General features: G+C 34.3%; 1 protein-coding gene across 1 annotated transcript in view; it reads left to right on the top strand.

The window, feature by feature from the left end:
* LOC123720451 (disintegrin and metalloproteinase domain-containing protein 10) overlaps positions 1-16138 on the top strand; it is a 95463-nt gene that overhangs the window by 47271 nt on the left and 32054 nt on the right. Inside the window, exon 4 of the mRNA XM_045677059.1 lies at positions 7027-7218. Coding sequence (XP_045533015.1) covers positions 7027-7218 — 192 coding nt within the window. The remainder of the gene's footprint in view (positions 1-7026; positions 7219-16138) is intronic.

Raw genomic sequence — 16138 nt, 5'->3', positions numbered from 1 at the left:
TTTATCTTTTATTTCCAGTAACATGAACAAATCTTCCAAGACTTTTACTCACACTGCCTGTACATTTTTAGTATTATTTTTTCTGCTATTACTATTATATTATTTATCTGAGGCGCAAACTAACTGTTGTGGTCTCTGGCAGAATAACCAGCGCTGTGGAACACGTCAGCACCACAGTACTGAGACAATTAAAATGTATCTTATTCCTTTTTTTCTTTCCGTAATGTTTTGTTTTATTATTATTATTATTTGGTGTGATCCTGTGTGTGTGTTTCGTCAGTAATAAATGTTTTGTCTATGTATAAAACATACTATATTAGAAGCCCTACTTCGGTTAAAGTATCGTAATTGTACTGTTTTGTATTGTTTAAATTTTTAATACTTTATCTCGCTACAGAACAACAACGCGGATTTGAATTTTTTTGCACCATTATATATAATCCTACGTTGTCCCTGATGAAGATAGGCTTTCGAATATTTTCGTAAAAGTTGGGTAATATGAAAACTTCTATAAAGCAACCTAGGGTGTGAAAAATAACCAATATAATCCCTTTATCGCGTACTCTGCGGAAACTATACTAGAGCGAAGCGATGAACAGCACACATAATAAATATCCAGACGTGTGGAGGCGGGTCTGAATAACTAAATCAGTCTTTTGGCAGTCTTTAACTAAAGTCTCTCTAACTAAACTCTATTGAACTGCGTAGGATCTGCTAATTAAAGGAACCTCCTTCACTGATGGCTTGCTCACTACCGACCCCGTTGTGGAGTAGTCTGTTCTGCACGGCTGCTTGCATTAATGACGATCTTCAGCTAGGTTAATCGCGTCATGGTGCTTAGTGCCCGGGTTTAGTGATACCTGATCAGTCCATCGTGTTGTCCCCTTGGTCTCTTTCTCTCAATTTTACCAGTCATTATAAATTCTTGAAAGATGTCATGAGGGGTTCAGGAAATGTGGGTGAAATATTGCAACACTTGGATACAAATACTTGAGAGCCTCTTGGACATCCTTTTCCATTAGAATTGAGACATTGGTCCTATGGCCTGTTCAAGGAATACGCAGCAACGTCGCCAGCACCATCACCACTATTTTGAAAGATCCGATGCGGTGTCTATCGTATATTTATACTCAACTATAATGATATAGTATTGATCACAAACGATCATTTGGACGTTCGTCATTCCACAACTGAGCGTGTTTGCCGCTCACCACCACTATGTGGAACCAGCTGTCCACTGAAGTATTTCCAAACCAAATCGACGTCAAGAAAAGAGTGTTGTAATTCTTATAAGGCATTTACAAGCCCTCTGTGAGTGTATATGGTCGGTGATATTAACATCATGAGAGCCTGCCGGTGTTATATAATTAAAAAACGATCATTACAAAAGTTGAAAGCTCGTTGAAAGCATCGAATTACGTTTTAAAATTTCGTCTCCCAAATTGAATATTTTTAATAATTGTACGCATTCAAACCGTTATCTGTAACCCTATTGAATGCGAAAAATCAACAATACGAAACGAACGATATCGATTCCGTTTCATTGCATACAAGTATGAGAGTAATTACAATTCCTGGCTTAACTTGGAGTTTGTTAGAGTATCCTTCGAATAACCAATTATCGATTCAATTTATATGTTTTGGTTTTGAGTTACCGCGTTTACGATTTGTGCGTTTATTTTTTTAATCTCTCACTGTTTTGATTCAGTGCCGTCAGTCTGCTGGTTTAGATTGTTCTTGTGTCTATATTTTGAGTATAAATCTCATTAAGATCTAGCTGTTTTCTTACAAGAGTTTTCTGTACGAATAAGAATCCATTGGAACGCAGCCGTAATTAGGAACTTAGTTGAGGGTCCTGTGCCTAAGCTAAGGCAGTTCGTGTGTGTGTTATAGCTCTAATATCATTTGGATTCGTACACAAAGAAAACACTAACCATAGTTTCGAACTGACTGCACGCATAAACTTTATTTACGTGACAAAAAATATTACGATTTTTATCTGAAAGCAGTCTCTTCTAGACAGTCCAGACGTATATAACCTAAACTATAGAGGACTTTAAACTATATAAATATCGGTCTGGCCAAACTTTTCTGACTGTCTATGTGCGCATTTAACATTCGCTCGAACGGTGAAGGAGATTCTAGTAAGGATACCGGCTTGTCTTAGACGTAAAAGTTCGTCTGTCTTTCCGGCTCAGGAGGCTGATCACCTATTAGATTGACAAATGATCGATGCGCCGATAGATGATGATCGATGATTGTAGCGCAACTGGTTTGTTTTTGAAGTAAAACTTCTTTAGGTTCATGAGGGAATTTGTTTTACGGATGAAACGCAATAATAATAATATTAGCGAGATTAGATGTGCAGCGTTTTTGTCGAAGAAAAGGAAGAGAGCGATTGAGAGAGAGTGAGAGAGAGTGAGGAAGGGCGAACGTAGCATGAAGCCAATAGCCATAAAGCGAGAGTAAGGAGCAAGCAAGTGAGCAAGATCAACAGAGAGAGTGCCATGGAAGGAGAGAGTTTTAGTGAGAAAGATTGAGAGAGAGAGAGAGAGAGAGAGTAAGGGAGATCGTGAAAAGATACACGCTATTGGTTGATGTATTCGTTTAGACATATTAGTACTTTAGGTTGCAATTTTACAGTGTAATGTAGTGTGTTTGTATACAGTGTGTAAACAGTGTGCATATAGATATACAAATACATGGAGTGATCGTATACTGGTTCATGATCATCTATTGGGCTTTTGCCTTAGTAATACTTAATTTGCAAAGAAGTTTCACTCCTGACATGCATACTTTGTACGCACGCACTTTTTTGTTTTCATCCTAAATGTATAACTGTTATGAGCAAAATGTTTCTTACATACTATATTGTAAAAATAGTTTCCGAACTTAGCTCTGTAGATAAAAAAATAAGTATTTATAGTACAATATAAGTTACATAGTAGCCTAAGTTTTGTCTAATTTACGTAATAAATATAAAGGTATTTAACACGATTTCATAGAACGGTTCCCCTTAATAAATCATTCCCCTTTCCCCAACAAATGAGTCACTATTTAGTTTAACTATTTGTTACCTTTTTATGTTACGCTGACACGCCATACCCGGATGTTAGACAAATTATGACCAATCTATATTTGATAACGATATTAACTATTAGGGGTGATAAAAAATTACATTTGAAGCGATTCAGTTGTGACCAATCTTATGATTTACAATCTACACCACAACCCTAATATTTTCATTTAAAATAAATATTTTTCTATCAATCATTATGAAGTGAACTCGCTGTTAGCCTTAAGTGCCTTTACAGCTCAGTTCGGGCTGTTTTAGCGAGCGTAGCTCAACTAGCACAAAGGCGTTGACGAGACTCGGACCTCGGCTTGGGCCGTCGCGGATTTGCCTAAAGGGCAGCACGGAAGCTCACTGGAGTGAGCGAAGTATGAATTAAAAGATCATGCCTTCCCCGGTAAAGCCGGGTTTTTACTCTAATCTGATTTTGACGTTTCATTGCGGCGCGGGCGGCTTTTAATTTGTCATTAGCTATCGCGATTGGATTATCCGGATCCGTTACGGCATGTCGGGACCTTCTACGGGCCTGTTTTGTTAGAAGGATGGCGCATATTCTCAATTATACGCGCTCTTTTCACCCACACTGTGCTGGTACAGCTGTACACTGTGATATGCCATGCTCATTACAATAGCAATAGCGGCCGACGTTTGTATGTAATTTAATATAGTTCAATACAATGCAGTTGTATTCGTGATTTGGGAGTTACAGATTAACTAGCAAGACCGTTGCTTATGAGGACATTAGGAGTTTTAAAAGGCTATAACTTTTGTTATATATAGGATGTCTTATATCAACTACGCGATAAGGTAAATCTGTGGCTGAGCTAAGCAGCAAAATAGTGTCTAAAAAGGGACTATATTTACTTAATATAGGACAGGTGGGCTTGAAGTCTGGTCATTATATCTACCTTGCCTCTCGCACTATAGGATAAGAAAACATAGTTAGTCGTTCCTGATGTTAGAATTTTATAAGAAGGAAGAAACTTAACGGTGTCACGATTCACTTAAGCTAGTATATTATGCAGACTCGAAGCTCGGGATTCTAGGTCGAGTGGCAAGGCATAGGTGTCGCCAATCAAAAGTGAACGCTCTTAGTACATTCGCTTTTCAGGACGGCAATATTTTCTGAAGAATATTTTTAAAATTTATTTATAAACACTTCGTTGCTTACCGAAATATAATACAGTTCACATTATTAAATTAAACTTCGCTTTCAAGCAACCTCTTCCAGGCAAGCCATTTTGCAATAAATCGATAATGCAAGCGGAAGAGGTCCGACAATACATAAGACATATAGAACAAAACAAAGCAATTAGAACATTAGTGAACAGTGAACTGGATGATAATAAAAAGTGCACATGCGCAGGCGGGGCTACCCAATGAATTTGTTTTTTGAAAATTAGGAAATAAATATATACTTTGTAACTCAGGGATAATAAGCCTTGAGACTAGACCCCAGCCCCACAGTCAAATCTCGACAAACATGTGGGCCGGCGTAAGCGCATTTTCACCTCATTTACAAAAAGGATTCTAATGGTGAAACAGTTCTCTCAGTAGTTTAGTCGTTAAAAACATACAAAATTGCTTTTCTAAAAGGTTACTGGACTAATCCATATTTTATTAATTTGCCCAAGCCAATTTCAATTACTAGAATAAAGGGGTGGGTCTACGATTAAACTAGTTTTACATTATAATTCATTAGACGTGGAAAATTACTTTTGACAGATTAATAATTTACTTCAGCAAACAATTCTTTTAAACCTCTCTTTGTTAGTTACCAGTGCTAGTTTTGGTTTTATGGGTGACGTTCAGGAACAAGATTTACTAAGTTAGACTTCCGAAAGTCAAAAAATGGATAGACATGTTTTGAATCTTACCCCAGTAAGCTGAGCCTATGACAAATATTTTAACTAGTAATAATCCTTAAGATATGTAGCAGTGGTCTATTGACTTCAGCGTGTGATTGTAGGTTTGATTCCCGGTTGTACACCAATGTACCTCCTTTCTATATGCGTATTTTACGCTCGAATGGTAAACATCGTGAGGAAACCGACTTGCCTTAGACCCATAATGTCGGCGTGTGTCAGGCACAGGAGGCTGATCACCTACATGCCTATTAGATTGAGGTTTTGTTAATTTGAAGAGATTGAGAATCTCCAAAAAGTGTGTGACGTAGTACTTGAACGCTCCCTTACACAGTAGAAAAGAAGCCACAAAAACAATACTGTAGTACAAGTTGGTAACACAAAAGTGTTTCTGCAAACTTGTATGATAAATATAATTACAGCTTTTAAATATAGGTGTGGGGCAGTTATTTCTTTGACTCATTTACTTCGTATCGTGTAATCAACTTCACGTTTTCCTTGTATTAAAATATTAAATTTTATGTAAACGTTTCCTGTGATATGAAATATTTACATACGAAACGACAATGGGCGAAATAAGCGAAATTTATACAAATACTATGTATAAAATATTACACAAGGGTAATATTTATTTTATTTATCGACACTTCGTTGCTTAAATACAGTACAGTTAAATAATAACAATAAAAAGGTCTACAACTTGCGGCCTTATCCCTTTTGAGCGATCGTTTCCAGGCAACCACAGTGAGGAAAAAATAAAATGAGCACAAAAGTGCAAAACTACATAAGACATCGTTACTTAGACAAAACTAATGGAACAAAGGATAATATGTAAACGTTGAAAATGCCAATAAAATAGTAATTTTTACTTGCCTTTTCACTGTTTTTTAATCATACATATACAACTTAATAAACTCTCAATTTGGAGTTCTCTTAATTTTATTGAACAAGAAATTAACATCGGAACATTTAATTTTTGCTTTATAAAGATTTATTGTTGTTAAATATCATAATTAAAATGACATTTACATTTTTTACATGATTTATTACTGTAATATTAAAAATAAAAGTAAATTATCATCTCATATCGCCTAGGGAATATTGTGAAATACCTATGATAATGTATACTGAATTAATTGCTAAGGCGTTAATTAGACCACAATAATCAATTACAATGTACACACTGAACACGCATGTGCTGTCACGATAGTATGAAGGCTTTAGAATCTGATCCATACAGTACAGTGTAGTACAGTGCCACATAATTTTCTTCGCCGGCGCTTGAAAATGGTACTACCGTCGTTAATTTGAAATATCAGACAAATTTCCTGATGCGTATAACATCTAATAAAACTCCAAACTAAAATGTATTTATTCTTATTCCTCTTTTTCTTTACTAGAAACATAATTACAATGGCAAAGTTTTAATTATCGAACGGTTTTGATTGCTAGGTATCTTAAAACGTTACAAAATAATATCAGTTTTTCTTAAGTTTGTGTCTCATTTATTTAACCGTAGAACTGTATTTTCTGGATACTAGTACAATGTTTTATTAAGACATATCAATAAATTATTTATTTAGCCTTCATGACTGCAAAATATTCCCTTTATAATGGTAAATTTTTATTTACTGGCAATACTAATATCCATGATGGCGTCGCTCTTACCGGTGAAGAAAAGTATGTGGCACTGTAATATTGTACATGTCATACGGCTCTGATTGTGGGGATATTTATAATGGATCGATCTAAATGTACGACACAATTTATTTGCAAGAAAAATTATTTAATATTTATTATTATTATTGTTAAATATAAAAAAAAATAATACACTGCGTGGTGGTTTCGCGAAAATTTATTTAGTAATAATATACTATATTTTATTAAACACATAACATAACCCGAAAGCGCTAAGTTCGATTACAAGCCAAATTAATTTTATTTCGGGAGCACAGACTACATCTAATTGCCTTTAAACGAAATAATTTGTGCATTTTGTAAACTACCATAAGCAACCTTTTTTGTTTTTTTTTATGCTTTTAGGGATTTTGTTCTGAAACTATTTTAAATAAACTCTTTTATTACCAGATGACCCCCACTCCAAGGTGTTCGGTTCGGTGACAGAAGGTATCTTCGAAGGCAAAATAATGCTAAACGACGGCTCCTACTACGTCGAGCATGCGAAGAGATACTTCCCCCAGAACAACACCAGAGGACGCGTTCACTCCGTCATATACCGGGAGGGGGATGTAATAGATCCCTATGCGCATCGGAGGCACGGTAAGTTTATTAATACTCATTTCTTAATACAATTTCATATTATAGCATATAATAGCAATTTCGTATTATAATTTAATTTTTGAAGGAAACGCTCTCGACTACTAGATTAATAAAAAGTAATTAATGTTAGTGAATCATCCAGCATTGTGGGTTTTCCGGTAATTAGATACTCTTATAATAAAAGTATAATTGTATCTAATTGTTTTTATGAGTTTGGTGTGGTTTAAGTTTTTAATCACAATCACGAACAGTTTTCAGATTTTAGTAATATTTGTTATAACTAGTAGAATATAAATTACTTATCCAATTGAAATCGTATAGCTTATCCGATTAATATAATATGATGTATAATAAATAGTAAATATATTCTCAATCATTGCAATTAAAATACGCAAATGAATTGTGCCTAATTAAAAGCGTCGTAATTGTTCACGTCGGAATGATTGCGACCACTCCCTGTAGACTTCGGTAAGTATTATTTTCTTTTATAAGATGTAGGCATTGTTCAACGATGCAACGCTATACTATGTATTTGAGACCTATTCTACGCTACAGTATAAAATTGTTAATCTAATCAACACGTTCTTTACACAGTATTAGTTGGACTTACAATAGTTATAATAACATCTGACAACTTGTAAGCATTCACGAAAACTATTCGGACATGTTCCCGCTACCGTTTAGCTTCACGAAGTTTTAGTTGAAAAAGGCTGCTTTATTACTGTTATGTTAACTATTCGATGTTACGTATTGATGATGGATGGCAACTAAACGAATGATAAAACTAAAACCAGCTGCCCACAAAGTATTTCCGAACCAATTCGATTTAGAGTTCTTTAAGAACGCAACACACTCGCGAGCCCTCGCATTGAGACTGTACATGGGCGGTATCACTTAACATAATATGATGCCCAGTGTTATATATATATATATATATATATATATATATATATATATATATATATATATATATATATATATATATATATATAATTTCAAGCAATTATGTGACTCGTTGACACAAAGTATATGTCATTATTAGTACGATGTTAGAATGACAATTTATGGGGAATATAAAATTTCTGAATAAACCTTTTTAAGAATCAGGAGAAAGGCATCGACGAAGCGTTGTGACGATTGGGTTTGTTCAAACGGAAGTAGTAACTTGACGCATGTAAACGCGTCTTGGACTGAAGTTACTGTTGACCAATCACAATCGAACGAAATTGCCTGTACTCGAATCGATCTCTCTCTTCAGTCGGTGGCTCTTGTCGAAGAGTCATGGTCAGTAAGAAAACATCTGGAGCGCACTATCTGTTTCCACCGATTTCTATCCAGCGCCTCTCTTATCACAATTCTGAGGTCCGTCTGGTTGGTGAATGCCCACGTCATCTTTTGCCTTCTGTGTTACCAACCACGATCAGATTCTCATCGCCTCCGCGCATTGTATGGCCGAATTAAGATATAATTCGCTGTCGGCATATGGAAGACAGGTGAGGCCGTATGCGGTATTGGTGCGCTTTGCAGTCCACGCTATTCTGAGCATTCGCTTCCAGCATCACAAAGTCAAGCCGATAGGACTGTGTTATAATTTGCGCACTTGTCGCTCAAACAAGTCTTGAATGGTTGGTCATTTGAATCACGGTTACGTTGGGCGTTTGTCTGTCTCTGTTATTTTAAAGTGTAAATACAAATTTAAAGAACAAATCTTTCTTTAAGAAAATAAATCATAAGTATATTGTTGATAACGAGCTAAGTCTCATCTGTAATCAGTGTACGTTGTAGAAAAAGAGACAATTTTTACTTATGTAATTAGTTAGTTTTTTTTTATATAAAGGTCACAACTTTAATTGAATTAAAACCCTTTATATATATTTACTAAGTAACTAGTCTAGTTTATGTATGTTTAGAATTAGTAGCGTGAAATGTTTAAGGGGAAATGAGTTTTGGGTACATATACTTTGGTCCTTCCTCTGTAATTCCGGAAGCGGGGGCGTTGTGTAAAGAAGATAAGAACCTGTCAGCGTCATATTTTGATGACGTATTTATTTCTTAGAATTCGTTCTAATTATAGTGTTATGTGCATGCATATTATATAAATATGTTAATTGTGACATACTTCACCCCTGGATTAGCTTTTACATTTTTGTTTATACATTTTTTTTTCTTTAGATTGTACTTTATTTCAGATATAGTTAGTGTTACATGTTATTTTGTTTTCGTTTTCGTTATTTGTTATGCATTTCTTGTAATTTACCCTCTGTAGGTGTTTCTTTTTTTTTATTGTTCCATACTAGGGTTGCCTGGAAGAAATCGTTTCGTAATTCAATTATTTTTTCACTCCATAATACTCGCCATGATTGAAAAAAAAAACAAAATTAGGCAAAAGTTAGAGGTCACCTTTGTGTTTTTTTCTATCGAGGACGTATTGTATTTATGTATGTAATTTAATTAAAGCCAACCATTGCAATTATAGCGGACGATCAATACATATTTATTGTTTTTAATTCAAATATCATTTACTAAGACTTATTTTGCCCATCACCTTAAAATCAATCTGGAAACTGGGCCACAGGTCAACATAATCTCTCTCACCTAATTTGGTTACGGGCTAGATTAGTTCCTGCTACGAGATTACGGCTACACACATTCTACTTGTTTCCTTCTGTTTTATTATTTGAATCAATCGTTGCTGAGAAAAGCGCTTGTTTAGAATCATATGAAATGCTCGTGTTGGGTGTTATAACCTTCGACATCGATTTTTTTTAATTATAAATATTATGTGTGTTCAGTTTGAATTTTTTTTCACCCATCTACAATCAGTCTCTTGGCATTTATAATATTGTATGATACGATAGTTTGGAAATAGGTAAACTATCACTCAACAGTATTTATACGTTGACCCAAAAAAAAAAACCCTTCATGCGTTACTACGTATTTTGGCATGACTCTGAGGTTCTAAAAACGAACACAACTCTCAGCTCCACTCTCAAATACACACACGCACACATTCACGCATACTTTGTCTTATGACTGGTTTGATGAGTAACATTGATTCTACTTTTTTATTATAATTGTTTTAAACACGTACCGCGAAATAATTGTAATCTAGTTAACCACAACAGGAGCTCCTTAGTGTGGAGACGATAGATGAATTTTGTCACTACCATATTGCTGTCATGAATAATTTTATTATTAATATTATTCTACCCACATCTTTTTAATAATTTTGTCACTACCATATTTCTGTCATAAATCATTTTATTATTAATATTATTCTACCCACCACTTTTTAATAATTTTGTCACTACCATATTTCTGTCATGAATAATTTTATTATTAATATTATACTACCCACATTTTTTAAATAATTTTTTCACTACCATATATCTGTCATAAATCATTTTATTATTAATATTATTCTACCCACCACTTTTTAATAATTTTGTCACTACCATATTTCTGTCATGAATAATTTTATGATTAATATTATATTACCCACATTTTTAATAGCGACTGTACTTATCTTTATATATGGCAACACAACGTTTTGCGTGCCAGCTAAGAGTATATATATTCTAAAATGCGGGGGGGAGTTCACAAGTTTCGCCACAGTGTCGCGATGCAAATGGATTGCGATGCAAGGTCGTTTAACTAAGTTTAATCCCGTTCAGCGGGTCCTGATTGCTAACGGTATTGCAAAACTTAGTAATTGATAAGGCAGGAATTGAATTGTTTTTGTGCAATCGAATTGTGTACAGTGAACTCCTTTATAACACGTTTTCATATTACGCGATTTCAGTCCCTCTCACAACAGGGTTTTATAATAATTTGTACGCACATATTTCATGACATACATAGATTTTTCTTAATATTCGATTAAATCCCCTTTAACGATAAACGTTAAACGTGAATATCATTTGTACATAATACGTTATATGGACTCATGCAAAGCGCGTTATTTGAGAGTACTCCTAACAGCGTTTCCTAACATTCTATCATAGGAGATACAGTAATCCCTGTATTATTTTTGCAATTGTCTATGGTTTTCTTTTAGCCGACTTAACAAATCTATGTAGGCTAAGTAAGATTATTCGGATTTGAAATTTTTGAAATATAATGAATGAGTACAATCGTCGGCCTATCTACTTAATTTTTTTTAATATAGTGGTAAACGGTCAAAATGTTCATCTTATGTTAAGTGATAACGCCGCCCATAGACACACATTGCCAGAAGGCTATCGAGTGTGTTGCCTTAATTACAATGGCCATGAAGCTCAATGATTATCTTAAGACAACGTAGAATTCCCAATAATAGGAAATATTCTCTTATATGTATTTATACATAATCACGTCTTTTACCCGAAGTGGTCGGTTGATACCACGGATCTCTACTCGCTACAGTCCTGACATACCTCTCTCGCTTCATCCACTTTCATGACATTCACCAGCATGCTCGTCGGTTTAGATTGCCTTTAACTGGTTCCTTCTCTAGCACCTTGGATTTGGTCCAGATATGTCTGACTAAAACCTATCCAACCCATCTCCACCACCGACATTCTATAGCCACAATCAAGGCGATGACATACCCTGAAACTGGACGACTCAACTAGGACCGGCCAGTCTGTGGTTAGACCGGTCACGGATCCTCCCTCTAGATTGGAACTGGACACCATCCTTCCTCCACACTCCACATTAATAACAATTTCCATAGGATCTATCAAGTATTTAAAAGTCCACACACAAAACAATATTGTTTCGTGTTTATAGACTTCTCGAATAACGGGCCAATAAAGAAAAATCATAAATCCATTCGTCCGCTGAAGTTTTAATTCGTGTTGACATGTACCAATCAAAATGATGAGTATGTTATTAAAATACTCATAGCACGGCAATGTGTTAAAATTAAAATCTACCGTCAAATTTGTGAAATAAAGTTCCAGAGATGCGGAATAATTTGGCGCTCTGTTGCATGTCTGACGTTGTCAAAATGTTTTAGGTAGGGTAGCTTTGGTTCTCATACGAATCATAGTTTATAAAAATTCAACCTAGAAAACTATAAGAGTGTGCGCTCCCATACTACAGATATGATCGTACCAATTTTTATAAGGCTTTCGCCTCGTGAGCCCACTGGCCATTAAAGAATACTTGAAAAAAAAAAATTTTTTTGTATGACTTCTTTTCTCCTTCACGCCCACGCCGGGCCAGTTAATGTAACAGGAGGCAAAGGGGCAGGGGGCTCCCCTGATGTTAAGCCCATGGACACTCACAGTGCCAGAAGGCTCGCAAGCGCCGTGCCAGCCTTTTAAGAATTGGTACGCTCTTTTCTTGAAGGACCCTAAGTCGAATTGGTTCGGAAATACTTCAGTGGGTAGTTGTGGTATCTTCCGACCCATTTAGAAGAATTAAACATAGTATGTCTATAACTACAACAGTGATTGCTCTAGTTTTTGTGTCAAAGAGTTTAGGCATTTTTGATTTAGAATGTTTTAAATGTAACAATGTGCCGGCGAATACATCGTAAAAGTTGGTGAATTGCATGACTCGGGTTTTTGAAATTTTATTTTTTTCCGTATTTTAGTACTTGGATTTTAGTTTTTTGAAGAGTGTATGCAAATTTATGGAGATAGGCCATGGCTCTCCAAGGTTTAATATAGATTTCTACTTTTTATATGAAACTAGCGGACTCGACCAGACCGGTCCCATATGATATTTCAAGCGATTAGGATATTAAACAAAGTATGAAAGTACTGACTTCAGCGCCATCTGACGGGCTTGTTTGTGAATCTAAAGCATCAGTCCAGTCGTTAAAGAGGAGTTCACACGTACAGTAGAATTATATATATAAAGATGAGTGCGTCAATAGAGCTACTCGTTATGTTGTTTGATGTCCTATTTATGTTATATTCAATGGGGCATGGAGTCGATATATATTTCCGTCTATTTCATTGTTTATTTTAAAGCGAAATATTGTTTGTCCAAAATCGACTACCGTTAGTCATAAACAGATGTAATTGATGGTTTTAGTCCCAATTGACGATAACGGTACATACTAAACGAGTTGAGATCAGACATAACGGCAATAAATGAGGTTTAATAACTAAAAAAAAAACAACGCCGTACGTTAACAATATTAATTATTAACCAACCAAGAATAATTTAATGGGTAATGTTGACATAGCATTTAGCATTTGATCGGATAGGATAGGATCTATCTATTTACTATATGGAACCAGCTGCTCACTGAAGTATTTCTGAACCAATTCGACTTCATTTAATAGTGTAACAACTCCTAAAAGTCCGGCATTGTACTTGTGAGCCTTCTGGGATTGTCCTGAAGGGGAGTGTCCTGAAGATATAAAAAATACACAATTAAAAACTCATGAGGTGATTAATTCATGAATTAAATTTGGTAATAAAGTAGGTCTAAACCTAGTAATAAGATAATTATAGAAGAAATACATAGGAATGTCATAGACAATTTAGACTTACTTACTCTAGAATGAGAATAATCACAAATAAGTGGCGCAATTTTTAAATTTGTGGAATTTATTTTTAATTATTTTAGTAAAGAAAATATTTGTGTGATTTCGGCTTTGCAAAATGAGATAATTCTTTTAATTGATGTTTCCGTGAATTGATTTAGTTTTAAGTAATTGATACTGGGAGAATTAACTGTTTTCTTAATTGTTTAACTTGCGAAATTGCTCGATTTTGTTTAAATGTATTCTTAGAGGAATGATTTTCGAGTGTATTTCAATAAATATGGACATGTTCAATATTTTATATACAAGAAAACTATATGTAGCTGACCCGGCAAACGTTGATTTGACATATAAATTAATCAAAACAGGCTTTGGTGTTAAAATGGTGAAACTTATTTAGATTTTGTATTTGCGTTGGGACACCCTTGTCACTTAGCGTTATATACTACGACATATTTTTAGAATACACAAAACATAACATCGTTCCATTCATTTTAAAGGAGTTTGGTTACGGTATGTTATTTATTCTATATATAATACGTTGTATAGAGTAGGGTCACGTCTCAGTTGCATTTGTTTTCATTACTATTGACTAGGGATCGTCCCTTTCATTATTCATTCGACCCTAATTTGAATATGAAAAGCCAATGCACATTGAACGTAATAAAACACGTTTTCAATGGAAAGGATTATTTGTTAGATTTATATAAATAAAACTAGCAGCTAGTTCGTTGGCAGTTGCTGGAGGGACTAAAAGGAACACTTTGTTTTAAGTTGCACAACTTAAGTTACCTATTTATATATTTATATATAGGTAATTTAACAAATGTTAGGTTACATAATTAGCGCTAAACCCCTTTAGGAGATTCCTGTATTTGTGTCGTGATAATTTTTTTTTATTAGATCATTTCATATGAAATTGACGTTTTGTCGTACTAGCCACTTTGACTACAAATATCTAATGAACGATCTCCCTGTAAGATGAGAAAAATGCGTCATCAAAAAAGATCTACACACGCTCTAGATTTTTGTGTTTAAAGCACCGTTCATGTGTGTGTTAAATGCGTATATATATATATAGAAAGTTTATTGGTGTACGCCTGTCGAACTTATGATCTCAGGTTTGGGAGACGCATGCAAATTTTGGCCACAGCACAATTCTGAATAATAGTTTTTTTTTGCAAGAATATGGTTCAAAAATGTTATGGTATTACAATCTAAAGTTCGCATATACTGCCACACATAATGGAGGTCAAATTTGTCTTTGTTAAATAGGAATTTTACATAGAAGTTATGAGTCATGTCATTATAGTCAATTCTTATAATACTTATAGTGATAAAATATCACATTATTAAAATATATTACAACGTTAACAAATTAATATGAATTAATTTAATTCATAGAATAATTTTTTTTTCAAAATTCCCTTAAGTCCTTCCTGTTCCTGAAAACTCTAGTAGGAAGATCTTTTAATGTTTTTAACAAATTATTATAGACATTGATTGCCATACGAAAGATATTTTTCCTATACAATTCCAGATTAATTTTTGGCACAGTAAATTTTTCCAATGTCCATTCCCGTTGACTTGCAAATATTTATGTATTTTTGACTAATAAGAACATTTTTAAATTTACACAAATACATTGCCAGAAAGCCCTCGATACAATTATGTTATAGTAAATATGGTATCATATAGATCGAATAGTGGTTTGTAGATCCGGCAATATTGGCAAATCAAATAAATTAGTATTAACAGGTTTGGATTGATTTGGCTTTAACATTGTTGATTTACAATGTAACAGTTGCAGTAACACTGGTAATGCTCGTAACTCAGACATATATTGTTATGAAGTGCCCCTGTATTTGAAGGTGATACACCCAAAAATAGGCGAAAGATTATTTAAGCCTTATAACAGAAATATAACGCCCCTGTTAATTTAAGCTTTTCTATAAAATTGGTTATAAAAATTAAATGACTACAGTCCGCATGCAAAAATCCACATATATATTATGAGAAGTAAGAATTACTGAAGTAAGTGTTAACTCAATCTTGCCAAAATATGTTATGAATTCGTTTAACTAAAGACAATTTTACGAAAAAAGTATTGCTGGTTGGTGAAGGTATTTTTAGAAACAAATTTGTTTTTTTTAAGTTTTTAAATTAGTAGTATTCGCGCATTTATTAATGAAAATGTAGCTTGGTTAGATTTTAAGGTAAAATACGCCAAATTGAAATCTACATATTGAAATTATGTCCTTTACTAGAACTATTAATGGCTGCTAACGTCTAGCGGAGTCCTTTTTAAATTCCCCACATATTCTCGGGTGGAGGATTTTCCCAAGTGATTTACGTTGGCGCCTCAATCTCTGTTCCGTGCAACGATGATAAACTTATATCCATTCTTAGTACAAACTATGTTCTCCACGTTGGTT

This window comes from Pieris brassicae, chromosome 1 (genome assembly GCF_905147105.1).
Source record: "Pieris brassicae chromosome 1, ilPieBrab1.1, whole genome shotgun sequence".
Classification (NCBI taxonomy): Eukaryota; Metazoa; Arthropoda; class Insecta; order Lepidoptera; family Pieridae; genus Pieris; species Pieris brassicae.
Note: the sequence above shows the minus strand (reverse complement) of the source record. Positions and strands in the feature narration are given on the sequence as shown.